Source organism: Microcaecilia unicolor, chromosome 2 (genome assembly GCF_901765095.1).
Source record: "Microcaecilia unicolor chromosome 2, aMicUni1.1, whole genome shotgun sequence".
Classification (NCBI taxonomy): domain Eukaryota; kingdom Metazoa; phylum Chordata; class Amphibia; order Gymnophiona; family Siphonopidae; genus Microcaecilia; species Microcaecilia unicolor.
This window is the reverse complement of record NC_044032.1, coordinates 304,751,138-304,767,644: the sequence shown is the minus strand read 5'-3', so window position 1 is coordinate 304,767,644 and position 16,507 is coordinate 304,751,138. Positions and strand designations below refer to the sequence as shown.

General features: G+C 49.2%; 1 protein-coding gene across 1 annotated transcript in view; it reads left to right on the top strand.

The window, feature by feature from the left end:
- The window catches only part of KDM4C (lysine demethylase 4C), an 865,731-nt gene that overhangs the window by 475,979 nt on the left and 373,245 nt on the right, over nucleotides 1-16,507 (top strand). Inside the window, exon 10 of the mRNA XM_030194306.1 lies at nucleotides 16,186-16,421. Coding sequence (XP_030050166.1) covers nucleotides 16,186-16,421 — 236 coding nt within the window. The remainder of the gene's footprint in view (nucleotides 1-16,185; nucleotides 16,422-16,507) is intronic.

The window sequence follows — 16,507 nt, the reverse complement described above, 5'->3', positions numbered from 1 at the left end:
GATCGTGGCAGGGAAGGCTCTGGAGCAGGTCTCTTCATCTGTGATCAGTGATAGTGAGGGAGGAAAACGGAGTGAGTGGCTGTACCTGTGGGGTGGGAGAGGGACAGGCTGGGAGACAGTGGCTTCACCTGCATGGGGGTGGGAGGTGGGGGGGGGGGCGGGCTTGAGGCCATAGGGAAGGGATTGGAAAGAGGTTCTGGACCTTCAAAAGGGGGGGGGGGGTTCTGGAGAAAAGGGAGAGAGATTCTGGACCTGCAAAAGGGGGGAGATGGCTGGCTGAGGGAAGGGGGAGAGGTTTGGGACCTGCAAGGGGGGGGGGGGGGGCTGGCTGGCTAGAGGGAAGGGAGCCAAGTTTGGGACCTGCAAGGGGAGAGGTTGCTGTTTGGAGGGAAGGGAGAGAGTTTTGGATCTGCAAAGGGGGGTGGTGGCTAGCTGGAAGGAAGGGAAGTTCTGGATCTGCAATGGGGGGTGGCTGGCTGGCTGGAGGCAAGGGTAAAAGGCAAGGGAGAGAGGCTGGGGGCTGGAGGAAAGGAAGAGAGTTATTAGACCTGCAAGGGGGGCAGGCTGGAAGGAAGGAAGGGAGAGAGGTGCTGGACCTGTGGGGAGGGGGGCTAGAAGCTGGAGGGAAGGCCTGCAGCGGAGGCTTGAGGGAAGGGATAGAGGTGCTGTACCAGGAGGAGAGATTAGAGGGAAGGGAGAGAGATGGCGGATCAAGGGGATGAAGGAAGGGAGACAAATTGTGTAACCCACAGTGGGAGAAAGAGCCAAAAGCTGGAAGAGAGAAGCAGAGTAGCTGGATAGGTGGGATCGGAGAGCAGAGAGAGACATTGGTGTGAGTGAGGAAGAAAGGGGAGATACAGAAACAGACGTGAGATGCTGTATTGGAATGACATATGAACACAGAGGGGTAATGCCTGACAGAGAGGGGGGAATGTGAGAATAGAGAGGCTATGCTGGACACTTGGAGGGAGGGGTATATGGTCACAGGGGAGAGATACTAGACATAGGGGACAATAGGAACTCAAAAGGGAGATACTGGGCATGTGAGGGCATAGGGACACAAGGGGTGATGCTGGACACAGGGGTAGGGGATAGAAGGGTGGTGATGGATGCAGGAATTTGAACATAGTGGAGATACTGGACAAGGAACTATAGGGACACAGAGATGGGAGATGGATGGTGGACATGGAGAGAGAAGAAATGACAAATAGACAGGAGACCCTGGTAAGTGAATTAAGACAGAAGAAAGCAGAAACCAGAGACTTAGAACCAAGCTGATTTGAAAAATAAAATAACCAGACATCAAAAGGTAGGAAAAAAATCATTTTTTTTCAATTTTGTGATTAAAATGTGTCACATTTGGAATGTACATCTTGCCAGAGCTGGTGTTAGACATGGCTGGAGCCCAGGCCATAAATTTGGGAGGGAACCCCAAAGCCCATCACCAGACTGCACTGCCTTCAGCTTCCATCATGCTTGTGGCTCTCTCTGGCCAGGCCGCCAGGGGACCAAGAGCAATTGCTCTAGTTGCACTCCAACACCATCCCTGGCACGTACTATGTTTATATTTTGCACATGAGGAAATGCATTTCTTTCTGTATCTCTGGTATTGTATTACATGCAAGGTTTGGCTTTTTGGGGTTTTGGTTATATTTATGTTTATACATTTTAGTCAATTATTTTATATTTGGCATTTTTGTTCCGTGTGTGTGATCGAGGTATTCTGTTAGCATGAATTTTCTATGTAGCCTTCTGTAGTAAGTTTGATTTGTTTAGTTTTCCCAATAGATGTATTGATATTTTACGGCCCCACTGTAATATGTAGGGCAATGCCTTTTTCATAGATAGGATCCTTCTTTTGGAAGTTAGTGCTGGCATTGTAGATTTGCATTAGGTTATGAGTGACATTTTGTTTTAAAGATTGTTTAATTTACTATATGGCGGCTGTTGAGTTTTATGGGGAAATGTCCTAACTCTGCTCTGTACCCATTGGGGGAGGGACAGGGGGTTCTGTGGATGCAGAATTTATTTGCCTTTAATACTAGACTATACTTTCTGGGATCATTTCTATAGCGTGTAACTGGAAAGATATGTTGAAAAGTGTTTGGTCTTGCTATACAGGCTAAGTATGTGTGTTAGAGACCCGAGGCTCAATGGAGGCGGAAGAGTGCAATCTCTTGTACTTCCCCCTGAAGCCTGCACTGCTACCCTTATTGAAGTTATTGGGAGTGGAGTAGAGCTGGAGCATGGGGTGGGGTATCAGGTGGCAAGTTTTTCAATTTCAAAAAAGTTGGCAACCCTGGTGCCCACCCATCTGACTTGTTGGCCCACCCAAAAATTGCTTTCTGGCTACGCCACTGAAAGGAAGTGAGGAGAGAAATTGCACATGGATGGAGAAAATAGGCAGAAGCTGGATCCACTGTACAGTCAAGTCTGCGGAGGACCAGAAATGAAGAAGAAAGGAGGAAAGAAAAGAAATAAATGGAAAGGAAGCCCTGGAAACGGAGTCAAGGGAACAGATACAGAGCAGCAGAATCAGATACTGGACCAGCATGATCAGAGAAACACAGTCACCAGACAACAAAGGTAGAAAAAAATAATTTTATTTTCATTATAGTGTTTGGAATATGTCCCGTTCCGGGCCCTTACCTGGCGGTCCGCGGGCCGGAGCGGGAGGCTGGGGCGCCCGTGGGATGCGGGACGTCGAGGGAAGGCTGCCACGGGGATCTCCGCGAATGCAAGTTGCTCCGAGGCGGCGATCCAGAAGAACTAACGCCGGCCTCGGAGAAGAAGATCCGCCGGCCAAGATGGCGGCGCCGGCGTCGGCGTCCTCCTCGCTGCAGCAGGACCAGCGAGGAGGCTCCGCCCACTTGCGCCGGATTGGCGCATCCACGTGGGAACTCCACCCATCGGACAGAGGACCAATCCGGTCCTCACTGCCGGCCTGGGCGGAGAGGATTGGTTCCAGCTGTTCGCCTGCCAGGACGAGCGGGGGATTTAAACGGAAGCACGGAGGGGATCCAGTGCTTCCGTTTTGTTGTTTGAAGCCATCTTGCTAGTGAATTCCAAGACTGTGTTTGTTCCTCGTGGCAGCTAGCCGTTCTGCTAGCTACTTCCAAGCCTGTGTTTGTTCCTCGTGACAGCTATCCGTCCTGCTAGCTGCTTCCAAGCCTGTGTTTGTTCCTCGTGGCAGCTAGCCGTCCTGCTAGCTATTTCCAAGACTGTGTTTGTTCCTCATGACAGCTAGCCGTCCTGCTAGCTATTTCCAAGACTGTGTTTGTTCCTCGTGACAGCTAGCCGTCCTGCTAGCCACTTCCAAGACTGTGTTTGTTCCTCGTGGCAGCTAGCCGTTCTGCTAGCTATTTCCAAGCCTGTGTTTGTTCCTCGTGACAGCTAGCCGTCCTGCTAGCCACTTCCAAGACTGTGTTTGTTCCTCGTGACAGCTAGCCGTCCTGCTAGCTATTTCCAAGACTGTGTTTGTTCCTCGTGACAGCTAGCCGTCCTGCTAGCTTCTTCCAAGACTGTGCTTGTCCCTGTTGTCAGCTAGCCGTCCTGCTAGTCACTTCTATAGACGGTATCCTTTCCCAGTGCGTAGCTGGCCGCCCGCCTAAGTTACGCTCACCAAGGACTCTGTACCCACATCCAGCCAGGCCAGCCGTCACCCCGTGGTTCCAGCAGTCCTGCTGGCCGCCCGCAGCTGAGGGCTCAACCCTCGGTGAACGGCGGTCGCCGCGGGTGAAGATTCGGGGTGCTCGGTTATTTCCTGGGCCTACTGGAGCTCGGGAAAACTCGAGAGCTCACCAACACCAGAGTGACATCAGAGCCGTGACAGAAAACGGAAGCCATGAGCTCGCCGACGCAACCTGATCTTCGGGACCTGGCTAAGGTTCTCCAGCAGCAACAGGAACAGCTTAATGCCCTGTCTGGGGTGCTCCAGAATGTATGCTCTCAACTTTCCACGCTTCAGGTACAGAACCAGGCCGCTGCGGTCCAAGGGGCCGCAGCGGCTCCCCGTATGGGAGGGTTCCACGTGGGACCTCGGTTCCCTGAACCTGCACGTTACGACGGGAACCCGGGAGGTTGTCGAGGGTTCCTCCACCAGTGTAATCTGGCCTTCCGGATGCAACCGGAGGCTTTTGCTTCGGACCAAAGTAAGGTAGGCTACATTATGGGCCTTTGTGAAGGAAAGGCCCGGGACTGGGTGGCCCCCCTGGACGAACAACATGATCCCATTTTGGAGGATTATAGTGAATTTCAGCGCCGGTTCCGGATGGTGTTTGACCTTCCGGGAAGACCCTCCTCCGTGGCATCGGAACTGCTCCGGATTCATCAGGGAGAAGGTACGGTGGCCGACTATGCCATCCGGTTTCGTACCTTAGCCGCGGAGCTGCGTTGGAATCCGGAGTCCTTGATGGCCATTTTTATGGAGGGATTACGAGAACGAATCAAGGATGAATTGGCGGGACGGGAGATTCCCGGACAATTGGATGCCCTTATCTCACTCTGTATCCGGGTGGATACCCGATTCCAGGAGCGAGCCAGAGCCCGGGTGGAGCGGCAGAAGTGGGCACGAGGGGCCTCCCGGACGAGCAAAGGGCCGTCCTCTCGCCAGGGGAACCGGGAGACTACGGAGCCCGGGGAAGAGGCAATGGTGATGGGCCGGCAACGGTTGACTCCCGCCGAAAGACAGCAACGACAGTCTAATGGACTGTGCTTCTATTGTGGGCAGGCTGGGCACTTCCTCCGGACTTGTTCCATCCGGCCGGGAAATGCGCTCCCCAAGGCACCCTGAGGGGAGGGTTCTTGGGGCACTCCGCTCCCCTACAGGACACCCTGATCATCCTACCGGTGACCTTACGGTGGCAGGAGGCCACGGTTCAGACCCGAGCCCTGGTGGACTCGGGGTCTGTTGGCAATTTTATTGGGCTCGAACTGCTGCAGCAAATGGGCTGGCCCACGCTCCCCCGGAGGCCAATGCTGCGGATAACCTCCATCCAGGGAACTACCCTTCCCCAGCCGGTCACTGAGATTACTCCTATGTTGGGACTGCAAGTGGGGGAGGACCATCGGGAGGAGGCCGAATTCTTAGTGTTATCCCGGACCATCCACCCTGTGGTTCTGGGATTGCCATGGCTACGATACCACAACCCGGTTATCGACTGGACCGGGGGAAAGATTCAAGCATGGGGCAATTCCTGTCAAGAGACCTGTTGTAAGGATCGGGCTGGCAGCTGTCCGGCTTTAAATATGTTGCCCGGGGAAGGACCGGGTGACTTAGGTTCCCTGCCTGTGGATTATAGAGACTTTGCAGATGTGTTTAGTCCCAAGGAGGTGGAGGTACTACCGCCGCATCGGTCTTTTGACTGTGCTATTAATCTGAAGACAGATACGGTACCCCCACGGGGCCGACTGTACAAACTGTCCCGAGGAGAGTTCAAGGCAATGCGAGATTATATCCATGAGAATCTACGGAAAGGGTTCATTCAGCCGTCAACATCCCCAGCCGGGGCAGGGTTTTTTTTCGTTACCAAGAAGGATGGGACCCTGAGACCTTGTATTGACTATCGGGGATTAAATGCCATCACCGTGAAGGATCGGTTCCCGCTGCCACTCATTCCCGAGCTCTTGGACCGACTGCAAGGAGCTCAGATCTTCACGAAGTTAGATTTGCGGGGGGCCTACAATCTAGTACGAATCCGGTCAGGGGACGAATGGAAAACGGCTTTCAACACCCACGAGGGACATTTTGAATATCGGGTAATGCCATTCGGTCTCTGCAATGCCCCTGCGGTGTTTCAACGTCTTATCAATTGCGTACTAGAAGAATTGCTAAATTCCACGGTGATTGTATATCTGGACGACATCCTAGTTTACTCTAAGGACCCCAGGGAGCATCCGGGCCATGTACGTGCAGTGCTGTACCGCCTACGTCAAGCCCACCTATTTGCTAAGCTGAGTAAGTGCGCTTTCCATCAGCGATCCTTACCCTTTTTGGGGCATATCCTGCTTCCAGGGGGGTTACAGATGGAGCCAGACAAGCTTCAAGCCATTCGAGACTGGCCTCAACCGAAGGGCCTGAAGGCCTTGCAACGATTCCTGGGCTTCGCCAATTACTATCGCCAATTTATTCCCAAGTACTCCAGGTTGACAACCCCGTTGACGGCGCTCACCCATAAGAACGCGAGGGTCAGGGATTGGCCGCCAGAGGCGCAAGCGGCTTTTCATCAGGTAAAAGAGGCTTTTGAGGCCGCATCTATTCTATTGACCCCCGACCCTGAGAAACCTTTCATTGTAGAGGTGGACGCGTCCGCCCTAGGGGCCGGGGCGGTCATTTCTCAGATCAACCCCGAAGGCCGGCGTCAACCGTGCTCCTTCTTTTCACGTAAATTCTCTCCTGCCGAGCGGAATTATACGGTAGGGGATAGAGAACTCTTGGCGCTGAAACTAGCACTGCAGGAGTGGAGACACTTACTGGAAGGAGCGGAACACCGGTTCACGGTCATCACTGATCATAAGAACCTCCTGTACCTCCAAGAGGCCCAGCGGCTGAACCCCCGACAGGCCCGGTGGTCATTATTCTTTGCCAGGTTCCATTTTCAATTAGTGTTCCGGGCGGCCTCCCAGAATACCCCGGCAGATGCGCTCTCCCGGGCCTTTGAGGTACCAGAAGAGACTAAGGAGACTCATCCGATGTTAGACCCCGCGTGTCTCAGTGCGGCCACAGGGGAGGTTGCCCAAATCCAGAAATTCGTGGCGGCCGCCGACCGGAAAAGGGTGCTGCAATGGGGGCACTCGTCTAGATGGGCCGGGCACTTCGGGTACCAAAAGACACTCCGATTCATCACGAGACATTATCGATGGCCACAGATGAGACGAGATATCCTCCAGTTTGTTACCTCGTGCCCGGTATGTGCCCGAACCAAGCCAGTAGGAGGACCCCCCATGGGAGACCTACAACCACTGCCCGTACCGACCAGCCCCTGGTCGGAGATATCCATGGACTTTATCACGGACTTACCTCGTTCCCAGGGTCATACCGTGATCTGGGTGGTGATAGATCGGTTCTCTAAAATGGCTCACTTTGTCCCATTCGCGAACCTTCCGTCGGCCGCTTCTCTAGCTCAAGCGTTCATTCACCACATTTTTCGACTACATGGACTGCCCACTCGGATTATCAGTGACCGGGGGCCCCAATTTACCTCCCACTTCTGGAGAACTTTGTGCACGGCCTTGGGGGTGGAGAACCATTTTTCATCCGCTTACCATCCTCAAACCAACGGCATGGTTGAGAGGATTAACCAAACCCTGAAAGGATTCCTACGAACCTTTGTCAACCAACGACAAGATAACTGGGCTTCTCTACTCTCCTGGGCCGAGTTCGCTTATAACCAAAGTGACCACTCATCCTCCGGGCAGTCCCCGTTCTTCCTGGTATATGGACGACATCCCCGGCTTCCTGGGCCGTTCCCGGCTACCGCAATGACCCCGGCGGGGGACCAAGTCGTAGCCGACCTACAAGAGGTCTGGAAGATGGCTAGGGAACAATTACAGAAAACCGCGACCAAGGACAAGATCTTTGCTGACCGCCATCGGCGGCCCGCTCCCGTGCTCCAACCAGGACAGAAAGTATGGTTAAGCACGAAACATCTGAGACTCCGGGGATCTTCCCGAAGACTGGGACCTCAATATGCGGGACCATATGCCATCCAAGAACGAATTGGGCCGGTAACGTATCGATTGCGGTTACCCGCCACCCTACGAGTACATAACGCCTTCCATATCTCGCTATTGAAAAGGTTCCGGGAATCCGGGTGGCACCCGCATCCAGCCCGAGAAGAGGATCTCCAGGTGGCCCCGGACCCGGAGTACGAGGTAGGAGAGATTCTCGACTCAAAGTGGCGGCGGGGAAGACTGTATTATTTGTTATCATGGAAATCTTTTGGCCCCGAAGATAATTCCTGGGAACCCGTGACGAATGTGCATGCTCCAGAATTGGTCAAAGCCTTCCACGCCCGATATCCGTCCAAACCCGGGCCCCGGAGGAAGGGGTCTTCCGGGGAGGATACTGTCCCGTTCCGGGCCCTTACCTGGCGGTCCGCGGGCCGGAGCGGGAGGCTGGGGCGCCCATGGGATGCGGGGCGTCGAGGGAAGGCTGCCACGGGGATCGCCGCGACTGCAAGTTGCTCCGAGGCCGGCGATCCAGAAGAACTAACGCCGGCCTCAGAGAAGAAGATCCGCCGGCCAAGATGGCGGCGCCGGCGTCGGCGTCCTCCTCGCTGCAGCAGGACCAGCGAGGAGGCTTCGCCCACTTGCGCCGGATTGGCGCATCCACGTGGGAACTCCACCCATCGGACGAGAGGACCAATCCGGTCCTCACTGCCGGCCTGGGCGGAGAGGATTGGTTCCAGCTGTTCGCCTGCCAGGACGAGCGGGGGATTTAAACGGAAGCACGGAGGGGATCCAGTGCTTCCGTTTTGTTGTTTGAAGCCATCTTGCTAGTGAATTCCAAGACTGTGTTTGTTCCTCGTGGCAGCTAGCCGTTCTGCTAGCTACTTCCAAGCCTGTGTTTGTTCCTCGTGGCAGCTAGCCGTCCTGCTAGCTATTTCCAAGACTGTGTTTGTTCCTCATGACAGCTAGCCGTCCTGCTAGCTATTTCCAAGACTGTGTTTGTTCCTCGTGACAGCTAGCCGTCCTGCTAGCCACTTCCAAGACTGTGTTTGTTCCTCGTGGCAGCTAGCCGTTCTGCTAGCTATTTCCAAGCCTGTGTTTGTTCCTCGTGACAGCTAGCCGTCCTGCTAGCCACTTCCAAGACTGTGTTTGTTCCTCGTGACAGCTAGCCGTCCTGCTAGCTATTTCCAAGACTGTGTTTGTTCCTCGTGACAGCTAGCCGTCCTGCTAGCTTCTTCCAAGACTGTGCTTGTCCCTGTTGTCAGCTAGCCGTCCTGCTAGTCACTTCTATAGACGGTATCCTTTCCCAGTGCGTAGCTGGCCGCCCGCCTAAGTTACGCTCACCAAGGACTCTGTACCCACATCCAGCCAGGCCAGCCGTCACCCCGTGGTTCCAGCAGTCCTGCTGGCCGCCCGCAGCTGAGGGCTCAACCCTCGGTGAACGGCGGTCGCCGCGGGTGAAGATTCGGGGTGCTCGGTTATTTCCTGGGCCTACTGGAGCTCGGGAAAACTCGAGAGCTCACCAACACCAGAGTGACATCAGAGCCGCGACAATGTCCACTTTGAGAATCAGGTGCTGAACATTAAAAGTTTATGTTTATTTACGTATTTATGGCATTTTATCCCATATTAAACATGAATTAGATTGGAAAGTGGGATCATTTAATTTTTTTTTTCTGGAGAGAGTAATGTGTTTCCCCCCCCCCCCCCCCCCGGGTATAGCCAGCTCTGCAATTTGGGGGGGGTGCGCAGTGGTGGACGGGGGGGGGGGGTCGCCGAGGTGGATAGGGGGGGCGCAGAGGTGGACCGGGGAGAGAGCCTGTTGTTAAAAATTTACCAGCACACCACCAGCTAACACATTTAACTTTAAGCTTAATCAGGAAAAAACGCAAGTGCCTCATCCTCTCCTCCCAGTTCAACAAGTCTATACCGGACACGGTTACTGCACAGAACTTCTCCAGTCCTGTCGCAGCAAGTTTGAAACTCCTTGGGGTCATTCTAGATCCCCATTTGACTCTTGATCTTCAAGTCTCGTCAATTACGAAGCGAATGTTCCTTTCCATGAGGTCTCTTAGGCATATCAAGCAGTACCTACCATTTGCCCTATTCAGAACACTAATCCATTCCCTTGTCTTGAGCCATTTCGACTACTGCAATGGAATTTACACCGGTTGTAAGGAGCACACCCTTAAGAAACTCCAGACAGTGCAGAACATGGCGGGAAGGCTGCTATTTGGCAAATCTCGATTTGAGGCAGCAACGCCCCTTCATGAGAAGCTCCACTGGCTCCCGATCAAAGAACGGATTGAATTCAAAGTCTGTGCTCTTACCCACAAGATTGTATACGGGGATGCTCCAGCCTATATGTTCAGCCTGATTGACCTCCCGCCCAGGAATTCCGAGAAGTCGTCCCGCACCTATCTCCATTTTCATTTTCCCAACTGCAGGAACGTAAGGTACAAGTTGCTCTTTGCCTCTTCATTTTGCTTCCAGTGTCCCCGTTACTGGAACGCTCTGCCATCAACGTTAAAAGAGACTACCGATCACAGACTATTCAAGAAATCCCTAAAGACCTATCTATGTGATCGATCATTCTCAGCTGCTTGATCTTCTGCATCTCCACCTTCCTTTCCCCTGCCGTTTCCCTCTCTTCCCCTCATCTACTTTATTCTCTGTTTTGCGCTTGTACTATTATGTTGTACTTTTCCTCAAACATTGTAAGCCACATAGAGCCTGCCTTGGTGGGATTATGCGGGATATAAATGTTCACAATAAATAAAATAAATATATAAATATATACTGCAGCTTTAGAACTATTTCTCCTATGTAAATATATTGTCTTTTTGGAGAGGGTTAATAATTTTTTACTTCCCATCAGATGCAGAAGCTTCACTTGTAAAGCACATAAGCTTTTTCCAGATCACCTTTTCCTTTCCTCTGACTAAAGTTGCCTTCCAGTCCTACTTCTCTCTGCCTTAGCTGGATCCTACGCACATTTTCTTCTGATAATTACAATGCACACAGACAGAGTAGGCTCATTCGCGAGGGGAAGGGGTATGGACAAATAGAGAACTACAGATAGAGGTTTTTTAACTCAGGAAAAACGTGCAGATCAATTATCTATTATTTTATCTTCTGGTCATTAATGTAAAATTCTGCTGACTTCTGAAAAAAAAAAAAAAACAACAACAGACAATTGGCAATCCTAACCTCATGATTCCTGAGTACATCTCATGCCCTCCCCCCCCCCCCCAACTTGTGGACATAAATATTTGCAGAGTTTGCCTGGCCCATTTCAACAGATGTTTCTTGACAATATACATAGCAACCAATAAAGAAAACTATACAGTTTTTAAGTAGTTTTCAGTTGAATTAATATCAAAGAAAATGAAATAAAGGAATATTTATTTATTTATTTTATTTTATTGCATTTGTATCCCACATTTTCCCACCTATTTGCGGGCACAGTGTGGCTTACAATACATTGTAAATAATGGAAATACGATTTGTTACAAATCAGTTATGGATTACATTGTGAGAAGTTAAGCGAAGACAGAGTCAAGGTATCGTTAGGGAATAGGACAAGGAAAAGAACAATGGAACATGGAAAGAGACAACGGGAAATTAATAGGGTAATAGAACCTTAGCAAAAGAACATTCGGTATAACATTTTCTGTGAGTGAAGGTTTAAGTGTGATAAAATTACGGGGGATGAGAGTTCAGAAAAGAATGTATTGGTGTATTTCTGGAACAGTGAGTGTGGACTTCATGTGTATTGATCCTTACAGTAAATTTTATCAAAGAGATGAGTCTTCAGTAGTTTGCGGAAGTTGGTTAGTTCGTGGATTGTTTTCAAGTTGCGTGGTAGTATATTCCAGAATTGCATGCTTATGTAAGAAAAGGTTGATGCGTGAAGCACCTTGTATTTTATGCCTTTGCAATTAGGAAAGTGGAGGTTAAGGAAAGTTTGAGATGATCTTTTAGCGTTCCTGAGTGGTAGGTCTATTAAGTCAGACATGTAGGCTGGAGCTTCACTGTGAATAATTTTGTGGACTAATGTGCATACTTTAAAAGTAATGCGTTCCTTAAGTGGGAGCCATTGTAGCTTCTCTCGTAAGGGTTTTGCACTTTCGTATTTTGGTTTTCCGAAGATGAGTCTGGCTGCTGTGTTCTGGGCTGTTTGAAGTCTCCTCAGTATTTGCTCTTTACAACCTGCGTATAGTGAATTGCAGTAATCCAGATGGCTGAGTACGAGGGATTGCACTAGGTTGCGGAAGACGGATCTTGGGAATAATGGTCTTATTCTTTTCAGTTTCCACATGCAGTAGAACATCTTTTTGGTTGTGTTGTTTGCATGGGTTTCGAGTGTTAGATGGCGATCGATAGTGACTCCAAGGATTTTTAAAGTTTCTGAGATTGGAAGGTTTAGTTTTGGTGTGTTTAAGGTGGTAAATTCATTCGTGTTGTATTGGGGGGTGAGTATTAGGCATTGAGTTTTTTCCGCGTTTAGTTTCAATCGAAATGCATCTGCCCAGGTGTTCATGATGTGTAGACTTTGGTTGATTTTGTTGGATATTTCTTTGATATCTTGTTTGAAAGGGATGTATATTGTTACATCGTCGGCGTATATATATATGGGTTGAGGTTATGATTTGATAGGAGTTTTGCCAATGGGATCATCATTATGTTGAAAATGGTTGGTGAGAGGGGTGATCCTTGCGGTACTCCACATTCAGGTGTCCATGAAGCGGACGTATTTGAGTTTGATGTGACTTGATATGAACGCAGGGTTAGGAACCCCTTGAACCAGTTTAGGACATTTCCTCCGATGCCGAAGTATTCAAGTATGTGCAATAGAATTCCGTGGTCAACCATATCAAAGGCACTTGACATGTCGAATTGTAGGAGAAGTATATTGTTGCCGGTTGCGATCATTTGTTTGAATTTAGTCATTAGGGTAATTAGTACTGTTTCTGTGCTGTGGTTCGATCGGAATCCTGATTGGGCATCATGCAGTATTGAGAACTTGTTTAAATAGTTTGTAAGTTGTTTTGTTACCATCCCTTCAGTTATTTTGGTTATTAGTGGTATGGATGCTACTGGTCTGTAATTGGTTATTTCGCTTGCGCTTTTCTTTGTATCTTTGGGTATTGGGGTGAGTAAGATTTTCCTTTTTCCTTTGGGAAGAGTCCGTTTTGTAGCATGAAGTTTACGTGGTTCGTTAGGTCTATTACAAATTGTCGAGGAGCTGATTTCATGAGGTTGTTTGGGCATTTGTCTAGTTTGCAGTAGGATTTAGCAAATCGTTTAAGTGTTTCAGAGATGAGGTCTTCTGATAATAATTCGAATTCGGTCCAGGTTCTGTCTGCTGGGTAAATTCCGTCCTCTGGGTCTAGACAGTCTAGAAGTGTGGCGTATTCAATAGTGCTGGTGGGTATTTTAAGTCGTAGTTGTATAATTTTCTCCTTAAAGTATTTCACAAGGTTGTCGACATCTGGTATGTCTTTGCTGTTGTTTGTAGCTGGTGAGGTGTCTAGCAATTTATTCGCAAGGTAGAAGAGTTTGTGTGTGTCTTTGTAGTTGGGTCCTATCATTGTTTTGTAATGTAGTCTTTTAGTCTGTTTTATGGTATATTTGTATTTCCTCCGAAGTAGTTTCCAGGCATTTAGTGTTCTTTCATCTTTCTTTTTGTTCCACGCGCGTTCTAATTTCCTGACTTGTGTTTTAAGTTTTTTCAGCTCTTCGGTGAACCATGGATTTGATTTTTTCCTATGTGATGTTCTGGTTTGGATTGGGGCGATTTAGTCTAATGTTGTTGTGCATATATCGTCCCATTCTTGGAGGAATTGGATGGTGTCAGCATTTGTTAACCATTCGTTCTGGTAGATCTGTTGCCAGAATGTTGTGGGGGTCTATTTTTCCTCTCGTGGTGTATGTTGTTTATTCGTGTTTGTTGATTGTGTTTATGTGTGTTTTTCACCAGTTGAGGGAGACATATGCTTTATGGTGGTCTGACCATAGTGTGGGTGTCCATCTTGTGTCAGTAAGTAGTATGTTTGAGTCTGGATCAAATTTGTGTGTAATGATGTCTAGTGTATGTCCTTTTGTGCGTGTTAGGTGCGTGCAGATCCCAAAGTTTTAAGAATTCTTTGCATTCTCATGTGCCTGTAGAGGTGTCGTCTTCAAGGTGTAGGTTGATGTCTCCTATGATGAGGATGTTTGAGGCAGAGACATATGTGTTCGAGATGAAGTCCATGAGTTGCATTTGGGAGTCTTGCCATTTTCCTGGTGGTCTGTAAAATAGGATTGCGTTGAGGTGTCCTAGTAGGTTTGGGTGAGTGATTCTTGTCGAGGCAATTTCAAGTTGTGAAGAAGTAGATTTGCCCGTGGTTGTGATGGTGAATTCGGGTTTGTAAATTATGGCTATTCCGCCTCCTCTTTTTCCATTTCTTGTCCAGTGGGTGATTTTGTATTCTGGTGGGCATGTCTCTAATATGGCGGGGTCTGTAGGGCTGTGGAACCAGGTTTCTGTGATGAAAAGAAGGTCTAAATTATCTGTGGTAATCCAGTCTAGTATATCTGCTGAGTTGCTTACTGCTGATCTTGTGGTGGTAAATGTGAGCCCTCCAAAACCCACCACAAACCCACTGTACCCACATCTAGGTGCCCCCCTTCATCCCTAAGGGCTATGGTAGTAGTGTACAGTTGTGGGGAGTGGGTTTTAGGGGGCTCAGCACACAAGGTGTGCGAGGATATAGTTTCTTGAAAAGAGAATGTGCGAGGATATAGTTTCTTGAAAAGAGAAATCACCTGCATCTCCTAGGAGTGGCCTAGTGGTTAGGGTGTTGGACTTTGGTCCTGGGGAATTGAGGAACTGAGTTCGATTCCCACTTCAGGCACAGGCAGCTCCTTGTGACTCTGGGCAAGTCACTTAACCCTCCATTGCCCCATGTAAGCCGCACTGAGCCTGCCATGAGTGGGAAAGAGCGGGGTACAAATGTAACAAAAAAATACAAAAAATAAAAGGTAAGGGAGCTATGCACCTGGAAGCAATTTGTGAAGTCCACTACAGTGCCCCCTAGGGTGTCCGGTTTGTGTCCTGGCATGTGAGGGGGACCAGTGCACTATGAATGCTGGCTCCTCCCACGACCAAATGGCTTGGATTTGGTCATTTCTGAGATGGGCGTCCTCGGTTTCCTTTATCACCAAAAATCGGGGACGACCATATCTAAGGTCGACCTAAATGTTGAGATTTGGGCGTCCCCGACCGTATTATCGAAACGAAAGATGGATGCCCATCTTGTTTCGTTAATACGAGTTTCCCTGCCCCTTCGGGGGACGTCCTGCGAGGACGTCCTCAGGAAAACATGGGCGCCCCGTTCGATTATGCCCCTCCACTTGAGTATAGTTGTGGGTGACAGTTTTGGGGGTGGAGGGTCATTGGGGATAATTTTGGGATTGGGGTAATTTGTGGAGTGTCATGTCAGTTGCAGGGGTTAGTTTATAGGGTGTTATTTTGGTGGGTAGATAGTTTGGGTGTTTTTGTTGGTAGAACAGTTTACAGGGTGTTCCTGCCCGTAACCTCCGCTCACATGACAAATCCCTCCTCTCAGTACCCTTGTCCACCATTGCCAACTCCAGGCTCCGCTCATTTTGCCTTGCCTCACCCTATGCCTGGAACAGTCTTCCTGAATCCCTACGCCAAGCCCCCTCCCTACCCATCTTCAAATCCTTGCTTAAAGCTCACCTCTTCAATGCTGCATTCGGAACCTAACCTTTCGAACATATAGGTTGCCCCAATCTGTCTGACCTATCTGATTAACTGTACATTTGTATTTTTAGATTGTAAGCTCTTCGAGCAGGGACTGTCCTTCCATGTTAAATTGTACAGCGCTGCGTAACCCTAGTAGCGCTTTAGAAATGTTAAGTAGTAGTAGTAGTAGTAGTAAGAGGAAGTTTTAAGGGGTGGGATGGTTTAGGGGTGATGTGGCAGGTGCAGGGGATATATTTTGGGGGGAGCAATATGTGGTTTGGTTTGATAGTTTTTGAATGTGGAATGGTGGAGATATTTTGGGGGGGATAGATTCTTTGCAGGGTGCTGGAGCAGTTAGGGGATAGTATTTGGCATGGGACAGTTCGTAGGGTGGTATGGCAGGTGAGGAGGTATGTTTTGGTCTGTGAAGGCAGTTTTGGGGTGGATCAGTTGTGGGGAAGGGTAAGTTTGGGGGGATGGGGTAATTTGGGGGGGATCGGAAGATTAGGGAAATTCACTTCAAACTTCTTGCCCTAATCTCTAACTGCGACATTTACAGTTCTTGACTTCTTTGTGTAATTCTTTCCAACCTCTGTTGGGTTGGAAGGAATAAAAAAAACTACAACCAGTATCTCAGTACGAAAGATGACAGTTGCCAGTCTTCTTGCTATGTTTAGCAGATGAATAGGACATTTATATTGATAAATGTTTTGCTTTTGTTGAAGTCAGACATTCCACTCTGACTGCAGTATCTTCCATAACAGCGTTCAGCGTTTCAGATCTAAGTCTAAAAAGCTTAAAACTCGAGACGATGAGAGAACATCTGCAGTAATAGTTGATGCAGAACTCGCAACCACTGAAACCGCTACAGATGGCCTCAAGGTCAATGAAAAGCCAAAAGAAGTAAAGCTGGAAAACACAGAAGTGCCTGTTGAGAAAGAGAGCAGCATTAGTGGAGTGCAGCTGGATGACAATTTATTGGATAATATCCAGGTCTCAGGTGAGATAAGAACTGATACTTCCCTCATAAGTTGTTGGCTATTCATGTTATGATGCCATAAATTAGTGGATTATATGAGACAAAAC